The 23,429-nt window shown below is 45.9% G+C and overlaps 1 protein-coding gene across 1 annotated transcript in view; it reads left to right on the top strand.

Moving 5' to 3' along the window:
- Positions 1-739: 739 nt before the first annotated feature.
- The window catches only part of tspan2 (tetraspanin 2), a 75,718-nt gene continuing 53,028 nt past the window's right edge, over positions 740-23,429 (top strand). The window contains exon 1 of the mRNA XM_008109867.3: positions 740-938. Coding sequence (XP_008108074.1) covers positions 870-938 — 69 coding nt within the window. The 5' untranslated portion in view covers positions 740-869. The remainder of the gene's footprint in view (positions 939-23,429) is intronic.

The raw sequence follows: 23,429 nt of genomic DNA, 5'->3' as shown, positions 1-23,429 counted from the left end.
TATGGGTCCCCAGGTGTTTTGGCCTACAATTCCCAAAAATCCCAGCTAGTATACCAGTTTTTGGGATTTCTGAGAGTTGAAGGCCAAAATATCTGGGGGCTCACAGGTTGAGAACCACTGCACTGGAGCAATTAATGCCACCTTGTGCCCCAGGCCCCTCTTTCTTGGACTGCATTATATGGTCAATGTAGACCCCTATAATGCAGTTCAAACTGGATCATAAGTGTCTATGTTGACCATATACTGTAGTTCAAACTGCATTCTATATCAGTGTACACCCAGACTTAGAAACCCAACCTGGGGAAGGAAATGGAACTGGGACTGAACCTGGGTGCATCTACACCAGGCATGGGCAAACTTGGGCCCTCCAGGTGTTTCGGACTTCAACTCCCACAATTCCTAACAGCCTACCGGCTGTTAGGAATTGTGGGAGTTGAAGTCCGAAACACCTGGAGGGCCCAAGTTTGCCCATGCCTGATCTACACTGTAGAATGAATGCAGTCTGGCACCACTTTACCCATCCTGGCACAATGCTATGGAATGACTGGAGTTGCAGTTTTACAAGCTCTTCAGCCTTGTCTGCCAAGGAGCGCTGGTGCCCAGGATGCCCTCGCCTTGAGCCATGGCAGCTGAAGCGGAGTCAAACTGCCCTGATTCTTGAGTGTGGCGCCCACCCGGCCTGGCACCTGCCTCCTTCCCGGAGCTCCGCCCTCCTCGCCCCCTCCCTCCCTCCCTCCCTCCCCCTTCCCCTCCGGAGAGAAGCATCAGCCTGGCTCCAGCAGCATCAGGAAGGCGCTTGTCAGCGACGCCGGGTCCTCTGCCTTGGAGCCTGTGGAAGGAGACCAAGAAGCAACCCGCCGCCGGCAGCCATGGGGCGAGTGCAAGGAGGGGTGCGCTGCATCAAGTTCCTGCTCTTCGTTTTCAACTTCATCTTCTGGGTCAGTCTCTTTCAAGGGGATGCAAGGGACGGAAGGAGGTGGGGGGCAGAGCTGGGTGTCCAAGCCTGTGAAATAGTGCCTTTTGTGCGCGCCCATTCAGCCTTGGAGCCCCAGAATGCAGCTACACTGTAGAATTAATGCAGTTTGACACCACTCTTGGGGGTGGAATCAATGGTGTTGGAGTCATCATTCGCCTTCTCTGGCGAACAGTGCTGGTACATCACCAAACTCCAACTCCCCTGATTCCATAGCTTTGAGCCCTGACAGTTGAAGTCATGTCAAAGTACATCAGTTCTACAATGTAGGTGCAACCCTCTGCCTGCCACCAGCTGAGCTTTTTTTTTTATCCTCTCTGAGCTTACAGACAAGAGATGCCGATCAGCTATACTGTAAATCCCATAGTGCTGAGTCCCTTTGGGTTGTAAGTAGTGAAAATCCAAACAAGAGAGAGGAGAAGTAAGAGATGCTCACCACTCTGCGGTGCTTCCCTCTGATCTGAGCCTAAAAGTCCTTGACAACTTGGTGCCTTGACAACTGATGAGGATGGGCAAGATTTCGGGGAAGGAAAACAAAGCTTCCCCTTCATGTTGGACCTTTGCTTTGGGGCTGCCCTCCTTTTTTTCTGCTTGTGGTCTTTCTGCATTGAGAGATGCCCTGTTGATGGATGCTTCTGTTAGGAGACGGAAGATAATGTTACTGAGCCCTGATATGTTGTGTGCCACAGAAGTTGTTCAGAAGCAAGTGGCCTGCTGTAGACATTGTGTCATTCAGTGTGCTATGGCCTAGCTGGGAAACTGTGGGGTTCTCCAGGTATTGTTGGACTGAAGGTCCCATCAGACCCAGCCAGCATAGGCAGTGGTGTGCATGACATTTGGAGGCCATGGAGGACCAAACATTGGTCACCCTTTCCCAGCCTACTATTCTCTAGGTGTTTGCTATTATAGTGGTCATCATCATTAGTCAGTATAGCTAAAGATCAAGGATAATGGAAATTATTATCTAGTCTTGAGGGCACCAAATGGGCAGAGAATGGAATAAGGTATACTGTCTTATCAAACCCTCCAATGCCTATTCAGAGATTGGAATAATTTTATTCCATGCAATGTTTGGAAATTTTCATTTTTACTTCATCTCCCAGAATGTAGTGGATGGAGGGTTTTGGGAACTTTAATTAATTTTCTCCCACACTCTTTGTTACTTTTATTGGTGTCTTCATCTGTGTGTCATTTTACAGTGCTTTTTGTTTGAAGCTGATGGAGTTATTAGGAAAGGCGTGGATTTCTGCTTCGCATGAAAATGTCCCTCACCTTTATTTGGCCTTTTGATTTAGATCATACTTGCTAGCTAGAATCACAAGCAAAGCAGGACTGCTCCAATTGATGCAAATAAAAAGAGTCTGGAACCCACAATGGCACAAATGTGCAAATGCCTCCAATGAGCACATGATCATGATGTGGTTTTAAGAGAAGAGTGTTGTGTTCTGTCTTCTTTCCATCATGGGAAACCAGTTAACAAGAAACCACTATGTGTTTTAAAGAGCAAAGATCAATCAGCATTGGTTAGAATGCTGACAAGAAAGCCTAGCCATTTTATAAAGCTTCCCTAGTGGTATGTGCATCATGATCCTTGTGTGTATTTGAACAAAAGAGTAATTGTACAGATAGTAGAGATCCATCCTTTGACCAGAATTGGTCAGCCTTCCTTTATTTGTGGTGCAAGTGGGGTCACTACTGTGGCTCTTCATGGGGGCTTTTATGCCATGCCTCACTCGTGCTTTTCTCATTGAAGTGTCCCCTTAGCCCAAAGCTAGTTTTTCAAGTTATGTGCAGCAATCTCGTAACTCAGTGCGATGTATATTACCTTCAGAAGTGTAATGTATTGTGATGATAGCTCGTATGAAATGTAGTCATACAGGCTATTTTCTCCTGAACCTGTATGTCACAAAAGAAAAAAAAATCAACAGATCAATATCAGCATGTTCCTCTGGGGCAAACCCTTTCCCCCTCCTAACACTGAAAAAGCAGAATATTTCAGTAAGCAAACAAGTGGCTTTCCAACTATTAAAGAGAGCAAGCAGCTGTAGTCTATTAAAATGTATTCATATCGTGGAAGAGCAGCAAATCTATATTAAGTTCTGACACACAGGATTATAAACATATGTCTTCAACAATCAAATCTCATCGTTCAGGCATAAGTGAGAAAATACAGGTTAAAGTTTCTGTCACCCCTCACTTTTTGATGGATTAGTTAAGGAGACGAGTGCTCTTGACAGAATTACTAAAGAGCGCAATAAAAAATAGACTGATATGGAAGTCATGGCTGCAGTGGGAGGTAATACCAGTAGTAATCACATTGATCCCCATCCCTTTTGTTGTGGTTAAAAAGGCTGTTCCAAGTTTCCTTGCTTGAGTGGTATCAACTGGAATGATTCTATCTCTGAACAATGTGCTTGGTTTTTGATGGAAATGGGAATCCTGTGCCCCTCCAGATTCTGATGAACTGTGAATCCCAGATGCCTCCACAATTGGCCATGCTGAGTTGGAGCTGCTGGGATTGCAAGTCCAAATAACAGATAACAACAGCCATCAAAAACAAAGCACAACAGAAATGCTAGAGGATCACAACTGGGGTGGGGGGGGGGGTGGGGAGAATATAACATAACTCATTATGGAAAGCACACCCATGTGGTAAATGTAACAAATTGAATGTATACAACACAAACGTCTATCTAGCTACAAGTGAAAGTACTGGGTAAACATAGAATGAGGGTATTAAGATAACATGGATGAACTAAACTATAAATGACCTGCAAAACATGCAGTGAGCAGAACTGTAACCAAATATGAATGTAAATAAAAGGTAACAGTACAAAATAGGAAGGAAATAAGAAAAAGTTGCTTAAACCTTGGCATTGAGCATACAGGAATTGTAATTAATATTCCATTTCAACAATTTTTTACCAGTAAGCACTGGGAGGGTGACCTGAAGCATTTACTGTCTTTTGAACCACATTCTCTTTTATTTACATTATGTTTTTATTACAACTCCATCCATTGCTCATTTTGCATCATTCTAGCTTATGATTGTGGAATCGTTCTTTCACTTGCAGTATGATTTGTGCTGTACGCTTTACATTTGTCACATGAATGTGCTTTCCATATTGATTTCTGATAATTTGCATGAAGACATTTGTAGTTATAGACTTGAGTCCACAAAAGCTTATACTATAAATTTCTTTTAATATCTTTTTTAGACAAATGCACTGTGACTTTGAATGCATATTAATTTATATGCTTTATATTTTGCTGTCATATTCTCCTCTAACATTGGGGGGGGGGGGGGAGAGAATGCAGTTTTACAAGACACTTTAGCCTCCTCTGCCAACAAGTGCTGGTGCCTCTACAAATCCCAGAGTTCCATAACACTGAGTCATGACAGTTCAAATGAAATCCACAGTGTAGGTGCAATCTCAGTTGTTCTGAGTTGCTCCTGTTGTGATACAAGACATTTGGGTTGGGTTGGTCTTGAAAGTGCTATTATGAAACCTTCCTTTTCCAAAATACCAATTCTATGAGTACAAATGAAAACATACAATTCAAACATTAGTTCTATATCACTTTCTAGAACCTAGCAGCAAATGTGCATCTCCAAAGACAGTAATTTAAATGGTGATTCTAAACCTTTGCTTCTTGAGCTCCTTGACACCTGAACTCCCGGAAGGTTCTGCTTTCATGGACAATAACCAGAGATTCTGGGAGTTGCAAAGATCTGGAACACTAAAGGTTGAAAGCCAGTAGTTTGTTAGAAATGTATACCTTTGGAAACAATACCTTTTTAAAGTGACTGAACCCAGTGATTTTCTCTCTCCCCCCCCCCCCAAACCCCCCTCAAGTAATCACACTTTTTCCTTTTGATATTATTTATGTATTTATTTATTTATTTATTTATTTACAGTATTTATATTCCGCCCTTCTCACCCTGAAGGGGACTCAGGGCAGATCACATTGCACATATAAGGCAAACATTCAATGTCATAACATAGAACAGAGACAGACGCAGGCAGAGACAGACGTACTAGAGTTGACACCAGTAGCAACTCTGTCTCCTCCCTCCCCGTCATTAACTAGCCAAGACAATGCATAGTCCCAAGGATGGCTGCAAAGAACTGGCAAGGAGAAATCAGCCAATAAAATGTCTGTCAGCTCTAAAATTCAACGTTAGATGACTGGAGCTGAATTTTAACATTATAGTGAGCAAACACTTGTCTTTTTTCCATAAGGAAAGCCCAAGACCTAATTTTATCTGGTAAATTTTGTTAGCGTAATAAGACTGGAAGTTTATTTCTAATCTACAACAAGACATCACTGTTTGGCTAAGTGGGATAATTCGTTAATCGTGTTAATTTGTTAATTGTTAATTTGTTAAAAGTTTTCAAACTTATTCTTTTACAAACAACTATAGTCTTTATGAAGGTAATTCGCTCTTTTACCTGATATCCTGCCTGCAGAGCTGTGATCTTCTTTCTCAGAAGTAGCTTTTCATTTTAGCATCTTTAATCACATGGTAAAGAAATTATCACTGAGACCAAGTGCATTTTAGGCAATGTAATGAGCATGGTTTGCTCTTTGTCTTGTTAATATTTTGAATTAAATTTCTCAAATTCTTCTGTTGAGCTCACAAGAGTTCTCTACTTTGCTGCGTACAGACCAGAATTTTTCCATGAAATCAGAAATGTTTTATCTCTAAATTCCCGAAGAACAAACATCCCTTTAAATTGCTGATATAACACATCTCCCAGATCCAAATACCCACACCAACCAGCCAGTAAAAGAAAATAGCCTGTGAGTGAAACCATAGAAACAGTGAAGGAAATAAACAACCACAATGGGGCACATTTGTTTATCCTTGACATTGTTTTGATATCAACACACTTTTCCCAGAGCTCTGTGTCTTGCGGTGCCTAGGCAGTGCAGCTGATCCGTAATCTAGAGGGAAGAAAAAAGAAGGATTCTAAAGGAACACTATGGGTCTCTTTTAACATGGGCACATTTCCAGAGCTGCATAAAAATGGTCCCTAGGGAAATACACTTCCCCAAGTCTGTAACTTTGCTTAGACTTAGAAAGCAATCCTTCTTTAAAGTAGGAAGAGGAATTCTGTGGCCTTCCAGATCTGGTTAAACTACAGTTTCCAACACAATTGGTTATGCTGACTAGGGCAATCCAGCAACAGCTCTGAAACTTCCCCCATCTCAAAATTTGGGATCTTCTGGAATTATCTTAACTCAGTTCTAGGGTAGCAAACAATAGAGAGGTTCTAGATAAGCATCTCAGTCCCATTTATGTCAATTCAAGAGTAGGTCTCTGAGCTAATTTGAATTTTCTCTCTGGAAATGCATTGGAATGGAGGCTTATTATAATGTATTTGAAGCTCTAGGGCAGGGAGACATGGTACCTCATATTTGAGGGTCCCCAGAGAAAGATTGAAGGAGCGCTGGGCATTTGGTTTGGTGAAAAGAAGACTGAGGACTGACATGATTGCATTCTTTAAAACTCAAGGATTGTCAACGAGAGCATGGGACAGAGAGTAAGACCAGGTATTGTGGTTTGAAGTTCCTGGAGAGGAGATTTCAGTTGAATATTAGAAGAAACATCTTAATAGTGTGTGTGGTTTAGCAGTAGATAGATGGTGGGGTAGAGAGATGCCTTCTCCAGGCATCTTCAAGAGATTGGATAACTACTTTCCAGGGATGGTCTAGCTGGAGATCCAACATTGATCAGGGGATTGGACTCCATGGCCCATGAGCCCCCTTCCATCTCTGTGATTCTGTGAAAAGTCCTATGTGAACCTTGGCCTGGGCTGCCTTCCACTGGGAAGGACAAGATTCTTCCTTCTCCTCCTCTGAAATTGTAGCTCAGAAAACTGTTAAGAATTTGTGACTGCTAAGGAAAACTACTAGAGGGAAGCAGTGAAATTTATTTACACTTCGTCTGAATTGTTCTTGTTGAAATAGTAAAGATTCAGGCCTAAATCCAGTTGTTAGTCCCAAGTAAAGTTAATTCTCTGAATCAAGAGAATTTACAAAAGTGTTGACTTGTTAAGTTCCTATTGATTCAGTAGCTCTATACTGACTGACAATAATGTTTGGATTTTTACCTTTTCCCATATTTACATTTAGTTAGTTTATTTACAGTGGAGACGTTAGGGGTGAAGACAGAGCTAATGTAAAAAAAAAAAAGAGTCAATGTGGACAATGGAGCAAAAATTAAAGATATACAAAACAATACCAGTGAATAAAATGTTAACTCATTTGTTAGTCTTACCATCCTTCTTTGAGTAGTCTGTCATCTTTATTTTATTTTTAAAATGTCGCTTTTTCAGTTGTAAATCCAGATATTGGAAAATATATTTAGCTAAAAGTTCTAGAATCCCCTACCGGACATGGCAAAAAATGGTTCGGAGTTCTTTCATCTGATTTAAAGCAATGTTTCCTCTTTTAAAAAGTGCAAAGCTGCTTTGGAAATCTGGGTTGCTGTTTCCTGGTTGCATCATATGGTGCCAGCCAGTCCACACTGTGAAGAGCTGGCTCCTCCAAAAGAGCAACCCCCCTCCCTGTCTGGAAACTGGGCTTTCAAAATAGCTCATTTTCTTTTTAAAATAACAGAATAGGAGTTATGTCTGTCCTTATCCTAAGGTATTTTTGATCCATTTAAGCCTGTATAGTTAAAGACTAGATTTTACAGGTGCAAAGCTGCTGTAGATATGAGATCTTGTTGTGTGGTAATAATCACAGCAAAATGTACTGTATGAAGCATCTCTCATGCAAGCAGATCTTTTCTTTTGCCTTCTTTGGCCTGAACTTATTCTCCATGTGATTAAAATCTCAGGCTATATATTAAAGTATCAAGTTAACATTGTCCTTTCTATTTAATACCATTTCCTTGCTGCATTGCGTGGGTACTACTACGTATTTCCAATGGTGAAAGCAGACTTGTGCTATTCATTTTAACAATGGCACTGAATCCCCAAGCAGGCAATAATAGGATCACAGGAGCTGCTGAGAAATCAGTAGAACCCAGCGGCAATGGGGGCATTTTTGGAACCACCCATTTCCTTTGATAATAGGACACAGTTTTGGCAAATTCACAAAACAATTTAACAGAGTTTGCCATTGTTGTCTCGCAACCTTTTTCTTGTTGCTCACGCCATTACTACTTCTTCTCTGCTCTGTTTTAATAGCTGATATATTTGAAAATTTACTTTGCCTATGCTCCACTGGTTTTTGTTATTTATTTAAAACATATTTCAACAGTCTTTCATTCTTCTGGCCAAAGCAGTTGTAGAGAAGTAAACTAAAACCAAAATTCTCAGGATAAAACCCTTCAGAGGCAGCTAAAGCAGTGAAACAGTTTGATCCTCATAGTCCCAATTAAAGCACCTGGGCGAGTAAAAACATCTTGATCTGGCATTAAAAATATTGCGAAGCTGGCATTATCATACCTTTGTGGAGAAGAGTGATACACTCTTTCAGGGGAGGAGCACGAAATCCTTCCTGTTCCTTGAAGTCCATACAGTTATGTTGTACAATATAGCTCAGGAATGCTTTGCTGACAGTTATAAGAACACATTAACACTTCAAAGGCCTCATTACATTACAGGCCCAGGGCTAGTCTCTTTCCTTCATCAATTCAAGGCAAAGTCCATTTCCCTTGGGGTCCTACACTTCACGAGTACTTACGCTTCTGCCTTTCAGATGATTGCTTCCTCTTGCTGAAGCTGGGAACTTTCTTACATATTTAGGTGGAAACCTCGGTAAAAGTAACCCTTTAAGGAGAGATTGATTGAAGGCTAGTGCCACCCTTCCACTTGCCTGGTACCCAGAGGGATCCTGAAACTGCTCCATTGTCCATTACATTGACCCAGCAACCTGGAGTAGTTTCTAGTCCCAGTGTTACCAAGTACAGTAGAGTCTCGCTTATCCAACATAAACAGGCCGGCAGAACATTGGATAAGCGAAAATGTTGGATAATAAGGAGGGATTAAGGAAAAGCCGATTAAATGCCAAATTACATTATGGTTTTACAAATTAAGCACCAAAACATCATGCTTTACAACAAATCGGCAGAAAAAGCAATTCAATCCATGGTAACATTATGTAGTATTTACTGTATTTACGACTTTAGCACCAAAACATCACAATGTATTGAAAACATTTGACTACAAAAACATTGACTACTAAAAGGCAGACTGTGTTGGATAATACAGAATGCTGGATAAGCGAAGGTTTGGATAAGCAAGACTCTACTGTAGTTGAGGGGTAGAAATTCACCCTAACTGGCCAATAGAACCAAGCTGTCCATATCTGCTGACTTTCCAACATATCCTTCTATGTTGATTTTATAAGACCCGTTGCTGCTGGGAGACGTGCCTTCCCACAAGATCTTAAGGCATAGTAATCTGGGGTAACAACACATTTCTTGTGTAGTTATGCAAAAATGGTTGATAATGTACATTTGTCTTTTTCTTACCTACCTGTATTTAGGATGCTTTGTTTTATTATTAGTTAATGTGCTTTCAAGTTATTTCCAATTTATGATTCCTCTAAGGCAGGGACTGAGAGTGCATGACTCTCCCAAGGTCACCTAGTGAATTTCAATGGCAAGGGAGAAATAGAACACTGGTCTCCAGATCGTAGTCCAAATGCTTAAACCAGTACACTATGCTGGGAGGTAAACAGGAAAATTAGTGGAAGGTGAACATGTTTCTATTTATGGGACTGATTCCAGAGATGTGCATCCATTGTGGGAGAGGCCTATGGGTTTCTCTTAATATCCCATTTGACCCATAGTTAAAATACATGTTGAAGATAGCTGAATTACAGATTGAATGGGCCGGACTGTGGCACAGCTGGCTAGTAACCAGCTGCAGTAAATCACTACTGACCGAGAGGTCATGAGTTTGAAGCCCGGGTCAGGTTAAGCCTCCGACCATTAAATAGCTCGGCTTTCTGTTTACCTAAGCAGCCCAAAAGACAGTTGCATCTGTCAACTAGGAAATTTAGGTACGCTTTATGGGGGAGGCTAATTTAACTAATTTACAACACCATAAAACTGTCAGCAGCACGTGGAAAGGAATGAGGAAGTACATCACTCGATGTCACTCGTGGATGATGAAGCAACAGCTCCCCTGTGGTCGGAATCGAGCATACCCTCATGAATCTGGAAATGTTAAAATTGCCTCTGTGTGTGTCTATACTGTATGTTGTTTGTCTGATGGCATCGAATGTTTGCCATATATATGTTCATTGTAATCTGCCCTGAGTCCCCTTCGGGGTGAGAAGGGCAGAATATAAATACTGTAAATAAATAATAAATAAATACAGGAACAGGGCAAATAACAGTACCAGCAGAAAAGGTGCCAGCCAAAGTTGTATGCCTATACCTACTGCAATCTACTTTATCCATTTGTTGAAGTTAGTTGTTGTCTATGAAAATGCTTCTGGAATTCCTTTCCCGTGGGAGATGACATTTTATTGGTATAAATTTATTATATTGGTAATGGTTAATCAACTAATTGACTTTAATTGATTAATCAATGAATACTTTACTTCTTCCAAAGTGGGCCATTTCTCAATTCTCTGGGTATTGCCAAAGACCCCAAATCTACCTACTCTGCCATTTCAGTTCACACACTGGTGGTTTCTCACAGAACTGCTAATGCTATCATATAACCACTTTAGTGCATGTGTAATTCAATCCATCTTGTACTGCAGGGAAGAAGGAGTTTGGTCTGTATTGAGATGGCCGCATGATGTACCAGTAATATGTCGTGTGTTATGGCTGCTAACAGACATTCCAAGATTATGCCTATTTTGCTCTTGCCTTTCCCATTAGTACTGTAGTTTAAGGCCAGAGAATTTGTAGATTTTCAGCACTCTAATGGGTATTTGCAGTACCATTAAGGAATAAGTTATTAATCACTGGAGGGAAGAACACAGCATATTTTAATTGCACTCTCTGATTTTTAATACTCTATTGATTCCAAAATGCCTTTTTTTTCTAGGATTAATAGTAGGAAAAGTTGACAATAAGTGGTGCACCCTCAGGGCTCTTCCAGACAGGTCCAAAATTAGCAGTTGGAAGGTAGGATTCTGCAGTACTTGGAAAGCTGATAGGCTAATGTGCAGTTGCAAAAAATGAGACAATAGCAAACACGTATTATGGATTGGATATTGGAATGGAAAATAGGTATGCAGAAACCATTACAGAAGTATTAAAGGTATTCAAGAGATTGATGTGAACCTAACAAAAGATTAGTGTTTGGGTAGTATTAATAGAAAGAGATAAGTATAGCTAGAGACAACAGGAATGGATAGACAACTGTGTTGCAGAATCAAACTTGATTCAAAAATACCATATTTATCACATAATAGTCACTCTCCCCTAAGGGGAAGGCAAAATTTTTGACTTTCACCACGTAATAGTTGCACCCTTAGTGAATTAGAGTTGTGACTGTCTTTTTGGCACTGCGGGGTTTGATTCAGCTGGGAGCCAAATCAAGCCCTGCAGAGCCAAGGAAAGGGGGCAGGTGTGACGTCACAGAGAACTTCGGGTCATGACCCTGTACTCGTTGCGGACCAAAGCGATGAGGATACAGGATTTTTGCCGACTCAGCAAGAGTCCGCTTCCTTCCAGATGCTCCCTGTTGACAATTCAAGCCCAGAGCTCATTAAAAAAGCCCTTGAAGCCGAGTCTGTTCCCAGTGTTTCCCCTCCTTTTCAAAGGAGGCTGTTTTGGGAATCAAGTCGCTCGGAGAAGGCCAGCTTGAGGAGAAACGCGAGATTAGCTGCCAGAGAGAATGCTGATTAACTCGTTTCCCTTGAGAGTTTCCAGGGAGGCTTGCATCTGGTGCAGATGCTGTCTTTAGCCAGTTTTTCCCCTGGGAAAAGTGTTGGACACCTGTTTTGAAGGGAGATTTGAAGTCCCTTAAAAGTTCTGCGCGCTAGCCAGCCAGCGCGGTGTCAACGTGTCAGTTGGAGCATTAACGTCGCCTCTAGTCCTTGTGGCGCTTACTCTCGAGTTGACTGGGCGCAGTGCCTCGCCTTCTTGCAAAGTTCGGACCACGCTTGGATCCACTATTTCCAGCCTTGTCTTGTCTTTTTTCCTTGCCTTGTCTTGAACTCCTTGCCTTGAACTGACTTCCTGAGACTATTGAAAAAGACCTGGATTATTCCCCACTCAAACTGCTTGGAAGTTTGAGTGTGTTTCGGTTTACTGGATTATTATCTTTAAACTCTAATACTGGACATTGGCTCTCATAATACTGGACTATTTTTGACCTTTCCCAGAAGGTCTATAGTTGGACTATATATTCTGCTTATTTTTGTTTTATTCCTTCTATTCCTTAATAATAATAATAATAATAATAATAATAATAATAATAATAATAATAATAAAACTTTATTTATACCCCGCCACCATCTCCCCAATGGGGACTCGGGGCGGCTAACATGGGGCCATGCCCAGAGCAATACAACATAATAAAATATAAAAACAACATATCATAACACCATTTAAAATACAATAAATAATAATAAACAGAACATCAAAAAATCAAAAAACAATAAAGCAAGGGCAGGCCGCTTGAACACAGAGATAAAACCCGGAGTGAGAGGGACAGAGGAGTACTCCACTATGGGCAGGGACATTTGGAAGGGGTAATCTAGAGGATAGATGTTCGGAGGGGAGTAATACGGAGATATATGACAGAAATTACTCACCGAAAGCACAACGGAAGAGCCATGTTTTCAATTCTCTCCTAAAAGCTAACAGAGTGGGAGCTTGCCTTATTTCAGTAGGTAGTGAGTTCCACAGTCGGGGGGCCACAGCAGAGAAGGCCCTCTCCCTTGTACTTACAAGGCGTGCCTGGGATATAGGCAATGGTGATAACAGGGCCTCCCCGGATGATCGCAAAGAACGGGCAGGTTTATGGAAGGAGATACGGTCACGGAGGTAGGTGGGTCCCAAACCGTTCAGGGCTTTATAGATGATGGTCTGCACCTTGAATTGGGACCGGAAGATGAACGGCAGCCAGTGGAGCTCCTTAAACAAGGGAGTGGATCTCTCCCTGTAATTTGCCCCCGTTATTAATCTTGCTGCCGAGCGTTGGACCAATTGTAATTTCCGGGCCGTCTTCAAGGGAAGCCCCACGTAGAGTGCATTACAGTAGTCCAGTCTAGAGGCAACTAAGGCATGGACCACCGTGGTCAAATCAGACTTCACGAGGTATGGTCGCAGTTGGCGCACAAGTTTGAGTTGTGCGAAAGCCCTCCCGGCCACCGCCGACACCTGTGCTTCAAGCGTCAACGCTGAATCCAGGAGGACCCCCAAACTGCGGACCTGTGGTTTCAGGGGGAGTGCAACCCCGTCCAGCACAGGTTGCCACCCAATACCCCGACCCGACGCACGATTGACCAGGAGGGCCTCTGTCTTGTCAGGATTGATCCTCAGCTTGTTCCTCCTCATCCAGTCCGCCACAGCGGCCAGGCACTGATTCAGCACCCGAGGGGCTTCCTTGGAGTCAGGTGGAAAGGAATAGTGGATTTGCGTGTCATCTGCGTAGAGATGGCAACGCCCTCCAAAACTCCGGATGACCTCTCCCAGCGGTTTCATGTAGATGTTAAATAGCATGGGGGATAAAATAGACCCCTGCGGAACCCCACAGGTCAATGGCCAGGGGTCCGAGCAGGTGTCCCCCAGCTTCACCATCTGGGAACGACCCTCCAGGAAGGACTGGAGCCACAGCAGAACCGTGCCCCCGAGCCCCATCCCGGAGAGCCTCCCCAGAAGGATACCATGGTCGATGGTATCGAAAGCCGCTGAGATATCCAGGAGAACCAGCAGGGTCACACTCCCCCTGTCCAGCTCCCTGCGGAGGTCATCCACCAAGGCGACCAAAGCCGTCTCAGTACTGTGCCCAGGCCTGAAACCAGACTGCGAGCGGTCCAGAAAATCAGTGTCATCGAGGAACTCCTGGAGCTGCGTGGCAACCACCCGCTCCAGAACCTTGCCCAAAAATGGAAGGTTGGAGATTGGTCTGTAATTGTCGCAAACCGATGGGTCTAGCGAGGTCTTTTTTAGTAACGGTTTTACCACCGCTTGCTTAAAACAGGATGGAAATGACCCCTGACCCAAGGAGGCATTTATTATAGCCACAAACCACTCCAACAACCCATCTTTGGCCAGTTTAACCAGCCAAGAGGGACAAGGATCCAGAGCACACGTGGTCGCCCTCACAGACCCAAGAATCCCCTCCACGTCATCAGGAAGAACAAGCCGGAAAGAATCCCATAAGATGGAACCGACAGGTGCCTCGGTTACCTCCGCTGAAACCACAGTCAAGCTGGAGTCCAACTCATGACGTATCTGAGCAACTTTGCCTGCGAAGTGGTGTGCGAAATCGCTACACCGAGTCGCCAAGTCATCGGGAAGCTCCTGGGCCTCAGGAGGCCGCAGGAGCTCTCCAACAACTCGGAACAACTCCGATGGCCTATTGGCTGCAGACGCTATGCGGGCAGTCGTGAAAGCTTTCCTGGCTGCTCGCAGAGCCACGGAGTAAGCCTTAATAGCGGCTTTAGCCCGTGCTTGGTCGGACACATCCTGAGATTTTCTCCAGATGCACTCTAGTCCCCTCCTCGTACGCTTCATCACGGCCAGCTCCTCAGTGAACGAAGGGGTTGACGTGACTCTACGCAGCGAGAGGGGACGTTCGGGAGCGATCGTGTCAAGTGCCCTAGCCAGCTCACTATTATAGCGATCAGCCAGGACATCGACAGGATCGCCAGTCTCCAGAACAGGAAGATCCCCAAGAGACCTCAGGAGTCCATCTGGATCCATCAGCCTCCTGGGGCGGACCATCTTAATGGGTCCACCACCCCTGCGGAGGTTAGAAGACACGGCGAAACTTAAACAGATCAGATGATGGTCAGACCATGACAATGGAAGGATGTTTTGTTCTTCCACTCTGACTGTCCCACCGTCCACAATGAAGACAAGGTCCAACGTGTGTCCCGCCTGATGTGTGGGCCTAGATATAACTTGAGTCAGCCCCATGGTCGTCATGGCAACCATGAAATCCTGAGCTGCACCTGTTAATGTGGTCTCGGCATGAATGTTAAAGTCTCCCAAAACTATGAGTTGTTGGGAGACCAAGGCCGCATTAGAGACCACTTCTGCTAGCTCAGACAGGGAGACTGCTGGGTCGCGGGGTGGACGGTACACCAACAGAATCCCCAAGCTGTCTCGGGCTCCCACCTTCAGCAGAACACATTCAAACCTCATAGATTGTGGAACGGTGCATCTGATCAGGGCGATGGACTGCCGGAAGATCACCGCAACTCCTCCTCCCCGCCCCTCAACCCTGGCCTGCTGATGGACCCCGAAACCCGGTGGACACAGCTGGGTGAGATTCACCCCACCCGGTTCATCCAACCATGTCTCGGTAATACATGCCAGATCCGCCCCCTCCTCCAGGATCAAATCCTGGATGATAGCTGTCTTACCATTGACGGATCTGGCATTCAGAAGCAGGACCTTAAGGTTGAGGGGTCTGTCCTGAAGACTACCACACCTATTCCTCTCCAGGGTCGCAATAACTCTGTTGCGCTTCTCCCTGGGTTGTTGGTGACCGTTCTTCCTTCTCCCCCACACCACCTCAATGGGGCCCTGTCAGAACCCTGCTACTAGAGCCTGGATGTGGCTCTGAGTTTCAGGGTCACTGACATTGATAAGACACCTGCGGCTCAGGACTTGGAGAAGAAACGGCTGCTGGACTTGGCGGGGAATTTGCGCGGGGTTTTACTGAGCGGGAAGAGACTGTTCAAATGAGGGGGAGGGTATATAAAGGAGGGTTGGCCGTAGTATCCCATTCTTGGCTTTTCTGATGTTCATGTTTCCTACAGTAAAAGTTTCTGGTGATATCACAGAGAGTCTTGTGTGTTCATTCAGGAGCGGCTGTGGTGAGCTGACACTAAGCCAAGAATACGGACACCATCCCGCTGTAGCGGTGAGGTGTAACATGCAAGTGGAGGATGAAGAGCTCTTGGGCGCAGGAGGAGGAAGGTCGGAAAGGGCCACTCCCGAGCCGGACGCTGAGTTCCACCAGCTGGCGGCCCTGGCGTCATCCACCGCTTATGCCCAGCCAAATGGGGTAACCCAGAGGCGCGGAGTGGTGCGGGGAGATAGCACCGGAGGAGAGGAAGGTTCACCTTCCCCAGGCCCACAGAGGATGGTGTTTCTGGAGGAGAGGATGTCGGCGATGGAGACCACCCTGGCAGTGATGTCGAGGGCGATGGAGCGCCTGGCAGTTTTGGCGGAGCCGGAGAGAGGAAGGGAACTTCGGGCTAGCTCAATGTGGGACGTGAGCATGGGAAGCAGCCAGGGCTTTGCAGACCTCCCAGCACCGAAGGGAAGGGAAATGCGAAAGGAGCCCGGCGCCCGGCCCAAGATCCAAACAAGCCTGACGCGGGTGGAGGAGAGTGACGACGAAGGGGAAAAGCCTCCGAGAATCCCGGCTACGCTCCCAGCTGAGACCCTGGTGCCCCTGGCGAATGCCGGGCGTGGCACAGGGCCAAGAGAAGCAGCAGCGGGGCCCACTGGTCCGCAAGGGGGCTTGCGACGGGCGGAGAATTGGGGATTGCCACCACAGGGACCCCTACCGAGACGAGAGGAACTAAGGATCGAGTTTGGGGGAGAGTCCTCTGAACTGGATTTTTTCCTGACCACAGTGAGGGGCTATATGGAGGACAATGCTCACACTTTTAGAACGGAATCCAGCCGGGTACGGGCCATTGGTGCAGTGTTGAAGAGGGGAGCGGCTAGCTGGTACGTTCAACTGCACGCGCGGCGCGACCCATGTCTGGGGTCACTCCGACGCTTTATGGGGGCCCTGGAGACCCGTTTCCGAGATCCACTGGAGCAGATCCGGGCGAGGGAGAAGTTGAAGACCGTCTCCCAGGGGCAGAGGTCGGTATCTGAGTATGCGGAGGAGTTCCAATGCCTCGCTGAAAAGGTGCCGGAATGGTCTGCAGTGACAAAGATAGAACTCTTCAAAGAGGGGCTCAGGCGGGAGATCCTCTCCTGGGCGGTGCATCGTGATGAGCCTGACACACTGCGCGGATGGATTCAGCTGGCGGGGCGCATCGAGACATCGCTGGCCCAGGCGAGGAGGCACCGAGGAGGGCTACAGCAGCGGCCGCAGATGAAAGAGGGGAGCCGGAAGGAGGGATCAACCCCAGCCGGGAGGAGAACGGAGCCGACAGGGAACGTGAGCACCAGCAGGAGGGGCTGCTTCGTGTGCGGCCGTTTGGGCCACAGGGCTGCCGAGTGCTGGCAGAGAAAAGGGGAAGGCGGAGGCCCGCCCAAACCAAGAGCCGTGGCAGGGAAACGCGCCGAGGAAGAACCACCGATGAGGCACCACTCGGGGGGGTTGGTAAGTCAGGACAAAGCCATGATAGTGGTCCCCATTCAGCTTGAAAGTGGCAGCAAACAAGCAACCTGCAAAGCATTTGTGGATTGTGGATGTTCCAGGAACATCATCTCCCCTGAATTAGCCGAGGGATTGGGATGCGAAAGAACGAACCTAGAATCCCCAATAGCTTTTTCGCAGTTGGACGGATCCACAGCATCGGGATCATTAGCTAAGTACAGTGCCGAAGATGTAAAGTGTAAGATAGGGAGTTGGGAAGGAAAGGTATCATTTGTGATATCACAAATAGCCAGCTATAATGTTATACTAGGCATGCCATGGCTGGGGCAGGCCAACCCGCAAATCAACTGGGAGGATAAGAGCATGATCTTCAGGATGAAGTTGGAAGAAGGGAGCCAGGAAGTGGAGAGGGAGCCGGGGAAAAGGGGGGAGGAAGACTCTATCAGGATAGCAGAACTGGCAGATAAATTACCCCCAGAGTATCGGGATTTTGTGGACGTATTTGATGAGAAGGAAGCAGACAGTTTCCCACCGAAGCGGAGAGTTGAAGTGAAGATAGAGCTAGTCCCAGGAGCAGAGCTTCCCAAGGCAAAAATATACCCAATGTCGGCTAGGGAAAAGGAGGAACTGAGAAAATACATTGATAAAAACCTAGCGAGGGGTTTCATAGAGCCTTCAAATTCCCCTTTAGGGGCGCCTGTGTTGTTCAGGCGGAAAAAGGACCAAACGCTGAGGCTCTGCATCGACTACAGGGGCCTGAATGCAATCAGTTCTGTAAATAAATACCCCCTACCCTTAGTGAAGGACTTGATCGCCCAGTTATCGGAGGGACAGATATTCACTAAATTGGACTTAATTGAAGCGTACCATAAATTGCAGATCAAACCAGAGGACAGGTGGAAGACGGCCTTCTCCTGTGCATTCGGATTATTCAATTATCGTGTGCTCCCCTTCGGGTTGTGCGGCGGAGGTGCCGCGTTCATGCAATTAATCAACGAAGTGTTGCATCCATTGTTGTACAAGGGAGTCTTTGTTTTTTTAGATGACATATTGATAATATCTCGGACTAAGGAGCAACACATAGAACTAGTCAGGGAAGTCCTGCAAAAGTTGAGAGAAGCAAAACTGTATGCGAAGCTTGCCAAGTGCGAGTTCAATAAAGACCAGATAGACTTTCTGGGGTATAGGATTTCCTCCCAGGGAGTGGCGATGGACCCTGCGAAGGTAGAAGACGTGAGGGGGTGGGAAGCCCCCAAAACACGGAAGCAGCTGCAATCTTTCCTAGGGTTCGCAAACTTCTATAGAACATTTATCAAGGACTTTGCGCGCCTCACTTTGCCATTAACGGATTTGTTAAAGACTAAAGGCAGGGGAGAAACAGCCAAAGTGAAGGCCCCAGGGGCCAAACTGACCTGGACAATAGAATGCCAGGAAGCTTTCGAAGCCCTTAAAAAGCGTTTTACTGAGGAGCCTGTCCTACAGCACCCTGATATGTCTAAAGCCTTTGTATTACATTGCGATGCGTCAGACCGGGCATATGGGGCAGTTCTGCTACAGAAAGACGAGGGGGGGAACCTGAAGCCATGTGGCTATCTGTCAAAAAAGTTTAGCGATACAGAAAAAAACTGGCCAATTTGGGAGAGAGAAGCCTTAGCTATTCTAAAAGCACTAGAGTGCTGGAGACACTTTCTGGAAGGAAGTGGAACACCGTTTGAGGTGTGGACTGATCATAGAAATTTACAGTATCTAAGATCCCCTCGTAAACTATCGGCGAAGCAAATTAGATGGGCCCAATATTTCAGCCGTTTTGATTTCAGACTCAGATTCTTCCAGGGGAAACATAACATACTCGCTGACGCTCTCTCTCGGATGCCTCAGCACGGGGGAGGAATTCAGGAATCTGAAGGGAGCCTATTCCTAGATAAGCAATGGGGCCTGGCAGTACTAACTCGAGCACAAGCGGCCAAAGAAAACAAACGTACTGCCATTTCCACGGGGGGAGGAGAAATATGGGAGGAAGAGTTGAAGCGAGCGTATGGAATGGACAAATGGTTACAAACTAACAAAGAAAAGGGAGAATTGTGTGGGGATTTGGTGTTTGTAAATAAGAAATTGTATATCCCTGAATGTTTAAGACGAGAAATGTTAAGGAAGTACCATGATAACAAAGGTGCGGGTCATCTAGGCCCCACCAGGACTATTAAACTGTTGGCCAAACAATGCTGGTGGCCCGGAATGAGGAAAGACGCCAGGGGGTACGTCACGCAGTGTGAATTATGTGCAGAGGGAAAAACACCACCGGGGAAGCCCCAGGGGCTATTGCAGAAGGTGGTGGAGCCCATGAGGCCATGGGAATGCGTAGCCATGGATTTTGTAGGCGAACTACCCCCCAGCAGAGGCCACAGATACATTTGGACAATATTGGACCTATTCTCAAAACAGGCACACTTTGTGGCCCTGCCAAAACTCCCTTCAGCTGAAAAACTTGCTGATTTGTATGTGAAGCATGTATATCGCCTACATGGGTGTCCCGACAAAATAATTAGCGACCGGGGAGTCCAATTTACTGCAAAATTTTGGGGAAAATTCTTACAGCTGTTAGGAGCAGAAAGGAACCTGAGCTCGGCCTTTCATCCCGCGACCAACGGGGGGGTCGAACGTACCCAACAGACACTGTGCCAATTCTTAAGGATGTACACCAATTATAGACAGGATGATTGGGCGGACCTTCTACCGTTTGCTGAGATGGCTTTTAACGGGGCCGTACATTCGGCCACAGGTCGTGCCCCATTCGAAATAGTATACGGACAGGAGGTGGCACCTTTCCCCAGGCTACCCGAGTGGAAGGAAGGGGAGGGCCAGACCGACGAGGAATGGCCGGCCAAAATCAAGCAAGGGTGGCAAACCGTGGTAGAGGCATTGCGGGAAACACAAAAGAAGTACAAGCTCTTTGCGGATCGTAGGCGCCGAGAGGGGGACAAATTGGGCGAAGGAGATCTGGTTTGGCTGAGCACAAAAAACCTAAAATTGGGATTCCCATCCAAGAAATTGGCTCCACGCTATATAGGACCATTCAGGGTAGCAAAAAGAATAAACGAAGTGACCTATGAGCTGAGGCTACCCAAGGACCTAGGAAAGGTACACCCGGTATTCCATTGCAGCCTGTTAAAAAAGTATAAAGGAACTCTGGACGGCGGAGAACAATAGTTGTGTTTAATCTTTTCCTTCCAGGATGAAGGGGAGGAGGACGCCATGTCAGAACCCTGCTACTAGAGCCTGGATGTGGCTCTGAGTTTCAGGGTCACTGACATTGATAAGACACCTGCGGCTCAGGACTTGGAGAAGAAACGGCTGCTGGACTTGGCGGGGAATTTGCGCGGGGTTTTACTGAGCGGGAAGAGACTGTTCAAATGAGGGGGAGGGTATATAAAGGAGGGTTGGCCGTAGTATCCCATTCTTGGCTTTTCTGATGTTCATGTTTCCTACAGTAAAAGTTTCTGGTGATATCACAGAGAGTCTTGTGTGTTCATTCAGGAGCGGCTGTGGTGAGCTGACAGGGCCCCACCCATGAGAACCCTCTTCCTCCTGAGGGATTGGCTTGTTGAGATTGCCATTTGAAGGGGATAGTCAGCTATCCTGGGATGAAAGGCCTCCAAGTGTATTTGATTGTTTAAAAGAGAGGCTTATCTCCGCTGGTATGAGAGGGGAGGAGTCATCTAATATGATAACATCATCTAATGAGGGAGGGGGACTAGGCACAGCTAATGACTGATGACAGGGCTGGGGGGTAGAACAGACATGGCTTGAAATTAGAGACTCTTGTATTTCGCGAGACAGCCCAATGTCTAGGGGGCGGATCACTGGGTCTACTAATACCCTCTTAAGAATGATACCCCATTGTTGGAGTTTAGGCCCGTACAAAAACAGTTCTTCCAGTAACATTCTATCCTCCAGCCCAATGAGAAGACATAAGGAGCGATTCCAAGATTGATAGTCTCTGCGAAGCCAGTCAATGGTCTTGATCTTCACTTCCGACCGGCTCAAAGAAAGGATTTGAGAGAGAGATATCTGGACAGCTCGCTTTGATGACCATCTGCCTCTATTTAGCATAGAGTCTGAGACTTCCACTGCCACCTTGTTGGTTCGCAACAGGTTGCAGGAAGTATCTCGAGATTGTCCAAACAGTTCTGGGGACAGTGTGTTGTTTGTCCTTCGGGAGACTCTATTAATTTCCTTCCAGGCCACCCTCTCCTGACCCTCTTTCCCAGATAATAGCCCATCCCCATCCTTGGCCACTTCCAAATCTGACCAATTAACTACTTTCTGCTCCTCTAGCTTTATTTTTCCATGGTCTTCCGGAGCGTTTAGTTCCTCATTGATGTTAGTAGAACTGGTTGGTACAGTTGTTATAATGTCTATAGGAGAAGGGTTTTTCGCAATCAGGGAAATTCCCTTGAAAAGATGATCAATTTTCTTGTTCAGTGTTTCCAGTTGATACAAAAATAAAGATATTAGATTGTTTATTGGCTTTGGTGTCTGGTTTCCAGTGCTCACGCAGCCTAGAGCATCACAGTAGGTGGCCGGGGAGTGAATTCACCCCCTTTCTGTCTCCTCCACAGTGGCACCCTTAAAAGGATGATTATACTGTGAAAAAGTCCTCAAAGAGGTTTTTTTTAATTTCATAATAATGGTGGGGGGGGGGAATATTTCCTATTATGCGATGAAATATAGTCATGGCCACAATATATAAGAAAAACCACTAGGATTCATGGTGAATCTACTACTAAAACCATCATCTGTGTGATGTTGGAAACTCTGCTTGATGCTTTGTAGGCCCGGCTTGCAGGGCCTATAGTCGAGCGCTTGACTGTAAGCCCAGCAGGTAGGGCCTACGAGCATTGTACGCTTGATGGCTTGTAGGCCCAGCTCGCAGGGCCTACAGTTGAGCGCCGAGTGCTCGATGCTCATAGGCCTTGCCAGTCACAGCCTACAGCCAAGCACTGAAAATCAGCCGACCAAACGGCTACCGTTCTCCTTTTTCTTTAGTTTCACTGCTTCATTAGTTCTCAGGGGGTTGTACCGTTCCATGCCATCCGGATGGACGGAACAGTACAAAACCACGAAAGAAACAGAAGAAACAGGATTCGGGCCCTACTCTAGAGCTCAGTAAGTATTGTGCAACCTCTCCTGACTTTTGTTTGATTTCCCCATATTCTGATGACACACCCATCAGCGCTAGTTGCAAACTGAATAACCAACTGTCTTTTTATGACATCCTAAATTTAGTCTCTGAGACAACTGCATCACTCTTTGTAATGGCAAGTGTAGCCTTGACTGAAGTCTTTTTGTCAAACAGAGCAATAAAAGTCACTTTAGGAGTAATAATAGGTTACTCATTTGCTTCCTATGTTATATTCTAAAGTTCCTCTATCATCCAGGAAGAGTTTGAGAGGAATTTTTAATGCTCCGTGTTTATCACAGAGACTATCTTTATACCTGGGTCAAGTGTTGCTAGGTGTTTGAGATGCTTGATTTGATGTGCATATTCCAGTTCATACTCAAGAGCAGAATTTGCAAACATTTTTTTAACAATTCCTGTACTACTATACTTAGCATGGACATTGGGCATGATTTTTGGGGCAATCTGGGAATTTTAGTGCAAATGTAAACATGTTTTCAAACTCTGAAGTATCTAAGAGGAGCCCTCACCCCTTGAAAGGAGCCCATGAGCACCACTGCCTAGCAGTGCCTGTGGGCTGTTTCCCAAGGGGCGAGGGCTCGGCCCAGGGAAGTAGGCTGCAATCACCACTGCAGCAGCGATCATGGCCCGCTTCCTCCTCCCTCTCCTTCTCCTCTCGTGAGAAGGAGCTCCTTCTCGCGAGAGGCGAGGGAGAGGCAGGAGGAAGTATCCCGAAAGCGGCCGGCAATCATGGCCTGTTTCCCTGGGCTGGGGCTCCTGCTGAAGGGAGAAGTTTTCTCCCTTCGGCAGGTGCATGGGCTTTTAGAGA

The sequence above is a fragment of the Anolis carolinensis genome, chromosome 4 (assembly GCF_035594765.1).
Source record: "Anolis carolinensis isolate JA03-04 chromosome 4, rAnoCar3.1.pri, whole genome shotgun sequence".
Lineage (NCBI taxonomy): Eukaryota > Metazoa > Chordata > Lepidosauria > Squamata > Dactyloidae > Anolis > Anolis carolinensis.
The sequence above is the reverse complement of the archived record's forward strand: the minus strand, read 5'-3'. Positions and strand labels throughout refer to the sequence as shown.